At 28.0% G+C, this 8,817-nt stretch overlaps 1 protein-coding gene across 1 annotated transcript; it reads left to right on the top strand.

The window, feature by feature from the left end:
- Positions 1-4,097: 4,097 nt before the first annotated feature.
- On the top strand, positions 4,098-8,605 carry LOC149887263 (uncharacterized). Its single transcript, XM_090091760.1, has 5 exons — positions 4,098-4,242; positions 4,315-4,381; positions 4,528-4,850; positions 4,976-5,136; positions 5,422-8,605. Exons 3-5 carry the CDS (start codon positions 4,548-4,550, stop codon positions 5,558-5,560), a joined length of 603 nt encoding a protein of 200 aa, XP_089947886.1. The 5' UTR covers positions 4,098-4,242; positions 4,315-4,381; positions 4,528-4,547; the 3' UTR covers positions 5,561-8,605.
- The last annotated feature ends 212 nt before the right edge of the window (positions 8,606-8,817 follow it).

Genomic DNA, 8,817 nt, shown 5'->3' with positions numbered 1-8,817 from the left:
CATTTTCATTGAATTAAATCCGAAAAATAACACGGGGAGCTTGCTTCAAATGACATGAATTTATAAAAAATATATAATTTTGAAGAAAATGTAACATGAAATGCAATCTTTAGAAAAAACTACTTTAAATTTTTTTTTTAGCTTTTTTTGAAAATTGATTTTACAATATCTGATTCTTAAATAAGTATTTGTAAATGTTATTTGTATCACTTGATTGAAGACATCCGTTTTTTTTTTGATTCTAGCATAAGACTGACGCTTTTCATTAACGACAATTGGTAAGTCATCTTTAAGAAGACTTTTTTTACTGATTTTTTCGTAACTTTTTTAAGCGTTTAATCATAGCCATAAGAAATAGATTTCCATTTTTATATAGAAATAGAAGTAGAAATCTATTTTTTAAAAATATGGTTTATTTTTACTGAATGATCAATATAAACTAATACTAAACGAATAATAAAGGTTTTAATTGAGTGACATGGCTTAAAACTTGGCGGTCTCTAAGGTTCACAGTGTATTTAAACTATTTTCTCAACGTTTTAAAAAGAATATTGATGCTTGTAGAAACCATGTAGCAAAATATAAATTTACAATTTCCTAGAAATATTTTTCCTAGAAAGCTATTCATTTCCATAATGTATTTTTGTAGAAAGCAAATTGTTTAAAAACAAATATATTTTGAAAGGTTAATAATGAAGGTATGTTAAAAAAAAAATCAGTTAGCTTTAGAAATTGCCTTATAATTCCCTTTAAAGTCTTTCATTAAATTTTCAATTTTTTTGAAACTGAATATAAATTTTATATAAAACTTTAAAATGTTAGATGGATTGTATTTTTGCGTGTTATGTACACGCAAAAATACAATCCATCTCTACATACTCATTTATCTATAAACTTCTGCATGGTTAGCGTATAATTTAACGCACGCATTAAGAAAAGGATGAATTCTGCAGATCTCAACGAATTAAACGAATAGCATAAACCCACAAAAAACTGTTTTAAACGACAACCATAACTTCTATAGGTTCATTTATACAACCATGGGCGCCGGCAGGCAGGGGCAAGTGGGGGCTTTTGCCCCCTCTTGGAAAAGCAAAATAACAAATTTTAATATTCACAAAATTTCTTTTAACTGTTAAAAGATTTTATTTCGATATCTCATCAATTTAACTCAGTTATAGTTTACTCACCGTAATGTAAATGACTACAGTTTAAATGAAATATTACTATCAAATGCAATAACTTCCACGATGGCGGAAGCTTTTTTATGAAGGCATATTTTATATTTAAAAAAAAAGATGTTAGAATGAAAGTTTAAAAAAATTTATGAAAGAAAAATAAAAAAGGAATAAATAGAAAAAAACAATAGATAAAGGAGAAGTATAGAAAACAAAAAGAAGAGAGGAAGAAAAAAAAGGAAAATAAAGGAAATAATAATAATAATAATAATAATAATAATAATAATAATAATAATAATAATAATAATAATAATAATAATAATAATAATAATAATAATAATAATAATAATAATAAAAAAGAAATCGAATTACAATAACAAAGTTCTTACGCAAACAAATTAACTTCGAACTAACGAAGAAAGAATTGGATACAGTGATCAAATTTTTTAAATTATTTTTTAATGTGTCAGTTTCATTTACTTTTTATGCTGTTGTTTTTTTGTTTGCAAAATGTTTTTTGCTTGTATTGTATTTCTATTTATTTTTTTTCCAATTTATTGTGTTATATTTATTTTAATAATACTATTACGTTGTGTTTTTTGCTAGCTAAATGTTGATTATTATAATTATATACATGGCCGTTGAGAGGGGGTGGGGGTGGGGGGTGGACGGGGAAGATTCCCGGGGCCCCGTGTGTGAACAAATTATTTTTTAAAGTAATTTTTAAAAAATTTAAATAGTTTTGACTTTTAAAAGATTAAATTAACTTTTATTTTTAATTTTCAATGACCAGAGCACGCTTCTTTTGGTCCTGGGTATATAATTGATCATAATGAGGGCCCCTTAAGAAAAATTCCCCGGGGCCCAAAATTTCTCTCGGCTGCTATGATTATATATATTTAATTTGATTAACTTGCATTAACCTGCTATTTTAATTTTTGTTTTGTTTTTTGGAATATGTCTAACTTGTATTTAATAAATCATTTAATGTTTTTTAACTAATCATTATATTATTATATAATTTAGCATTATTAAGTATAACTTAGCATTAGCATTATGAGCGTTTGTCTGGGCTTTGCATGCTGAGCGTGCATTGTGAAAAAATACGCTCCAGAAAATCTGAATTTATGGAACAAATTGTAAATAAGTTTGGTAGTGAAGGCAGACGACTACAATTTACTGAATAACAATGATTTAATTCTTGTTTTTTTATTTTTACATTTTCTTTAATTTTCTGTTGTCACTGGTCTAATAAAATGACTTGATTAATTGATGCATTTATGTAGTTTTTGAAATATCACTGTTGAATTTTATTTTGCCCCCCCCCCCCCCCCCTTGTAAAAAATCCTGCCGGCGCCCATGTATACAACCCTTGTCAGCAATACCTCTAGCCCTCTAGCTGTTACATATCACAAAGAAATCATGCTGAATAATTTATTTGAGTGATGGTTTAGGCTATTTCTTGAACACAAGAATACAAAACAATTAGACTACCTGCTAATCTGCGTAACTCTTAAAACTAGTTTAGATTTATAAATATTAGAATTATCACCAGCAGTAAAATGCATGTGTAATGATAACATACATCAGACATATCATGATAAAGTTTTACTAAAATTTATATAACACAATCTTTCTTTGATATTAACAAATATTTTTTTATTGCTCGTTAGCTTGGTTGTTTTGGAGTTTTAAAAAACTTAGTTAAACAGAAAAAAAGGGAGCCCCTTGCTCTTTCCATTTTGAAGGGGGCTGAGAGCATTTTGACGGTGTTTGTAAAATCAATTTTTGTTAGAAAATCAAATTTAATTGTGTTGAAGGGTCTAGTGGTCTGCTATTACTTATGTTTGAATGTTTCATATACAAGCTTAATAAAAGCCTTTTTCCCAGGACACTTCATGCATAGCCTTCTCTTTTTTCAACTGAGTTAATCTTTTCCGAAAAAATATTTACATCCTCCTATACCATTTAACGCATTATAAAAAATGAATAACTAAATGAAAGATCTAAATAATCAAAAAATATATAAAAAATGTCCTTCACTTGCACATCATTATAGCACACAATAAAAATAAGAAAATAATTATAATAAAAAGAAAATAATTATAATAACAAGAAAATAATAATGATAAGAAGAAAATAATTATAATAACAAGAAAATATTAATGATAAGAAGAAAATAATTATAATAACAAGAAAATAATAATGATAAGAAGAAAATAATAAAAATAATAAGAAAATAACAAAACAAGAAGAAAATAATAGTAATAAGAAAAAAAAAAATAATAATAACAAGAAAATAATAATGATAAGAAGAAAATAATAAAAATAATAAGAAAATAACAATAACAAGAAGAAAATAATAGTAATAAGAAAAAAAAGTGATTTGAAAACATTAAAATCTATCCATATCTAAAGAAACAAATAAATCGATGCATGAGATTTTGTTTACTTACATTTGAGTCAACGTTAAACTACATTTAATTGAAACCAGGTAATTTCAAATAAAAAATAAGCTTTGAACATTCCTAGCATCTCATTTGGTGTTAATCTCTCGAGTAGCAGCAATTTCTGGATAAGGCGCTTGTCAGAGTTTTTTTTAAAGATCTACTGAAAATTTAAACGCTAAACTTTTTTTACGGTTTCTAAAAAGAAATAAAGAACAGTAGTTGCTGGATTTATATTTCTATAACTAATCTATAATCATGTTAATAACAGAAAGAAGTCTTCTCACCTTCATAATACTAAATTTTCTCTCCATGATAGTTCAATCATTTAAAGTTGCTGTAATCTTTTTCTTTTTCAATGAAAGATGAAAATACTTTTCGTAAATACAATATTTTTTTTATTTTTCTGTTTTTGTTTTTCTATTTGATATAGGTTTGGATTTTATTTCCTATAAATCATTAATCTCATTTGCTCAAATGAAGTAATCACGTTTGTTGAACTGTTAAACTTTTTTTAATAATATTTTTTTTGATTTTTCTTTAGTTGCTAAAACATAGCTTCACATTTTTGCAAGAAGTTTCCATTTAAAAGCTCACAAAAATGCTAAATCCAAATGGTAATTTCTAAACAGTCATGCGTGGTTTTTTATGTTACATTTTCTAGATTATTATTGTATATTAATATTTAGACCCAGCGTTCCCTGAATGCGACAAACCTCCAATAAAATTCAAATGAAGTAAAAGTAGGTTTTAATGGTAAGTGTAGCTGTAATAATTAAACTACAAAAATGAGTTTTGACAATGAATTTTGAATGATTTTTAAAATAGGAATAATATCATTTCTTAAAATTGTCAATAAAACTTTATTACATAAAGAAAATTTTGTATTAATTTTTTTTAAGACTCTGCTCCTCCTGATTTCATGCAGTCTCAATTAAATCAATCTCAGCCAGGTCAGTATCCACCGGTATACAACAATCCCCAATTTAATCAACCTCCAGGTCAGTATCCGACAGGAACCATCAATCCTCAGTTTAGTCAACCTCAGGCCCAATATCCTATGGGAAACTACAATGCTCAAACTATCCTACCGCCAGGTCAATATCCAATGGGAATTAACAACCCTATGTTTAACCAACTTCATCCTCAACATCCGATGGGAGTATACTCTCCGATAAACCCACAGATGACGATGGGCGGCAATGCGTTGGTCAACCAGTCTCAGGTAATGTCTTTCGTTATACACATGCACGTTTGTTCTTGGAAAGAATACACTATTTTGTATTTACTTCAAAACATTTTGTAACTATATTAAAATCAAACCAAGTAAATACTTTGCATTTATTTTAGTCGAACCAAGCAATTACTATTAATTTGAATCAACCTACAGTTACTAAAGAAGAAGTTGTTATTGTTACGCAACCACCAAATCACAGAATACTTGCTTTTTTTTCCTGCTTATGTTGCATTTGGCCGATTGGTGCATTGGTTCTCTACAAATCTTTTGAAGTAAGAAAAATAGTACAATATTTTTTGCTTTGGATATATTACAAAAATAAAAAAATCAATTAGGATGGCTGGGGAGGTTGGTAGTTATAGAATTAATTGGCTTTTTAACAAAAATATGTTTGTTAATAACATAAACTTAACTTAAGAATGTGTGGCGTAATATAGCGAAATATATGTGGTGGGTATAAGGAACACCTGTTCGAAATTTAGAAAATTGAGTTTCCTCAACAAATGTTTATTTAATATCAATAAGGAGAATGATCAATAGTATGATGTGTTTTTTAAGTTGATTCTGCATTTACTGATGGAAAATATATCAAAGCACAAAACGCATCCTTTGCCGCCAGGAGATATGCACGCCTTTCAATGGAACTCGGAGTTCTTATAATAATTCTTGTTATTGTACTCAACGTTACTCGCAGATAATCGGCTCACAAATTTGTAGATTTTCAATCAGCTGATCTTTAAATATTTTATCTCAAGCAAAATACGGAACGATTGAAAATAACAATAACTGATTTCTTACATTATAATAAAACAAACCTAACTAAACAAATTGCATGTGATTTTGAAACTTATGATAAAAATAAAAAATTTATCTTCTTAATGAAAATGAATGTGATTTGAAAGTTTATAGTAAAAGTAAAAGATTTATCTTCTTAGTAAAATTGTATGTCATTTGAAAGTTTATAATAAAAATAAAAGATTTATTTTCTTAATGAAATCTACTTGGGGTAAAAAAGCGTAGGGTTCACCAGATTAAGAAGCAAAATTAACTTTATTTTCCCACTTGTGGGTTGTGAGGAGGGAAGATGATAAAGTTGTAAACATTATCATTAATTTTTAACTGACTCAAACATACAACATTAGAACGAAGAAAAGAGCGAGTCAACCAAAACACCAATTGTGTTATTTGAACCGGCTGAAATGATATACTTCTTATTAAAGCATATTTTGGTCATAAGGAAATACCGAAATTGAAACTGCTATGAGATAATGACGTAGCAATGAAATATATTTATGCAAGATGGTTTCTCAGAGCCCACGCAAAACTTTTTGAAGTTTAGGGACACGTTTCAGTAATGCTCCTTGATAAAGTAAAGAAAATTATGTAAATGGTTAAGTTGTGAATTATGCAAATATCGTTTCCCTAGCAATTAGAAAAGCAGTAATGGTTTAAAATTTTGAAAGAAAGATAGAAAGTTAATATCTTGAGTAACAATTACCCAATATAAAATTTATGAGATGATGATTTACAAATCATTTTCTAAAAACATTTAAAAAATGTTTTCTGCAGTTTGGTTTGAGCCAACGAATTAATTAGCAAAAAAAAATATTGATACTTTTTTTGTCATCTACTTGATAGAAGATAGATTTGCCAATTCCACATAGAAGATTTGCAAAATAGTAGATTTTTCATATCCAAGATTTCGTTATTCTTTGTGCGTAAACACAGAGTTGGTAGCAGTTAAAGCAAATGTTTTTCAAAATAAGCAGGTTAGATAAGGATTTAGTATTACAACAAAAAATTATTTATAAATAATTTCTTTTTGGTTAATTGTAGAACAGTTTATAAACTATGATATTTTTTAGTTTTTTTATAAAAACAGATTTTGTTTATTCAAATTTTACAAATTTTTATAATTGACTTGAGAATCACTTTTATTAACGAAGGATGTTGATGACTATTCATTTGCTTTATTCAGAAAAAATGTTTTTTATGCAGTTAATTATCTTTTGGTTCACTCTTTACTATATTTACTGATACAAGTTGATTGGATTATGTAAATACCGTTATACGAAACTTTATATGCTGCAAAACTAACACCAGTAACAATACAAATACCCTTAGCTGTTACGGACCTGCAATGACTTCGGGTAAAATGCCCGTTTTATCAAATATTGATAAAGTGGTCGAATGCCGTTTTTGCTGTTGTCCAACTGCTCTGAAATTTTGTTTTTGAGTTTATGCACCGCATTATCCATAAAGTCAATTATTAAAAAAGCATTTTTACACCGCAATGTGGTGCTCTCAGTGCGCTTGCGTCCAGGATTCTTTAGTTTATCAAAAATTCAACCTTAAAATAGCGCTAACATAAACCTGGACTGAACACTAGAGTCACTTGACTCCAACAACATGCATCGCGAAGACATATTGTCGGACATAAAGAGCAAACAATTTTAAAACCTACATTTGAAACCTAAACTGCCGTTGATGAAAGTACATCACATTCTTTACTAAAAAATACAGCGGCAGAACGAACGTAAAGACCTTTATAAATAAACTGCTTCTATGCTATAATCGAATGGCCCACTGCCTGTGGAATGCCAAGTTGACAATATGTTTAAGAAGTAAGAAAAGACGGCATCAGGCTTATCCCATTTTTTGCTAATATACGAAGCATAAATAACTATAAATAGCGCTAACGAAAACCTGGACTGAACACTAGAGTCACTCAACTCGACATCCCTAGAAATATTGTTATCGATCGTTGACTTTTCGAACATCAAAAGTAGAAAAATGAGGAAATAATCGACCATATAAGCAATCATAAACGCTTGGATACAGGTTAACCATTTATTGTATTTTCTAAAAGCACTATTAAAACTTTCTATTTTAACTGTGTAGCCAACCATAAACACATGGATACAATTTAAGCATTTGTTAAAGTTGCAACAGAACAGCCTATTTTTTACAAGTGGTAAACTTTTAAGCATTGTATTTAAAAACTGAGATTTCAAAGAAACATTGCTATAATTTTTATTGTGACAGAGAAATGGAAATAAAATGTTCAAGATTAAAAATGAGTAAACAAATAGATCAGTTCATTTTAGATGAGAAAGAAATGAGGACTTGTTCTCCTTGTAGAAGTTTTTCAGGATCAACAAAACACTGGTATAAAAATGAGCATAGATAAACAGCACAGTGTAAACTATGTATGATTTCTGGTTAACCTACAAAAGGACTTTGCATTCACCATAGCACTAAAATTCATTACAAAGAACTTAAAGGTGCAGGTGTAAGTGAACACAACAAATAAAGATGGACATGTTGAGAATATGGTGGAACTATTATGTGTAAACACGATAAAGTAAGATGGACTTGTTTTAAGTTAGTTCCGAACTATGATGTTAGAAGTATTAAATCTGAACTGTAATTGTGATATATTATTTGTATTGAATAGTATATAATTACTTTAGACACTAAATGTCTTTACATATTCTGAAAATCCGTTAGATAAATTCATAATAGAATCACTACAATACAAAAATGCAGCAGTTGCACAGTCTTTTAAAGATTTTTTAAATGAATTATTTAAAATTTATTTAAGATACCAAAACTTTTACAACTGAAAAAGGTTCTTTTGACATTCTTCAAATACATCTAAAACATAGTCATTAAATTTGTTTACCACCTTTTCATTTTATTGATCTGATATTTATGTATCAACAGTGTTTCCAAAAAATAAATAGAGAAGAAATACAATCATTTAAGTATGATAAAGTTTCGTTTTCGAATAAATTTACTATTTTTATTATGATAACTATTTTTTATTTTATATAATACAATAAACCAAATATCTAGAACAAAACGCTCTATGATTGGCTTTTATTGTGTCTGTCGGAACATTGAATCCTTTACAAAATACAAATAGTTGTACATCTCCATCTATTCGGCATTC

This window comes from Hydra viridissima, unplaced genomic scaffold, assembly GCF_058129835.1.
Source record: "Hydra viridissima isolate aposymbiotic clone 2 unplaced genomic scaffold, HvirCarnegie_v1 scaffold_6, whole genome shotgun sequence".
NCBI classification, from domain to species: Eukaryota; Metazoa; Cnidaria; class Hydrozoa; order Anthoathecata; family Hydridae; genus Hydra; species Hydra viridissima.
The sequence above is the reverse complement of the archived record's forward strand: the minus strand, read 5'-3'. Positions and strand labels throughout refer to the sequence as shown.

Excerpts from the sequence above, each read along its gene's own strand:
- LOC149887263 (XM_090091760.1), top strand. The coding sequence starts at position 4,548 with ATGCAGTCTCAATTAAATCAATCTCAGCCAGGTCAGTATCCACCGGTA. Across the intron at positions 4,851-4,975 it reads CGTTGGTCAACCAGTCTCAG|TCGAACCAAGCAATTACTAT; the intron begins GTAATGTCTTTC and ends CATTTATTTTAG. Across the intron at positions 5,137-5,421 it reads CTCTACAAATCTTTTGAAGT|TGATTCTGCATTTACTGATG; the intron begins AAGAAAAATAGT and ends TGTTTTTTAAGT.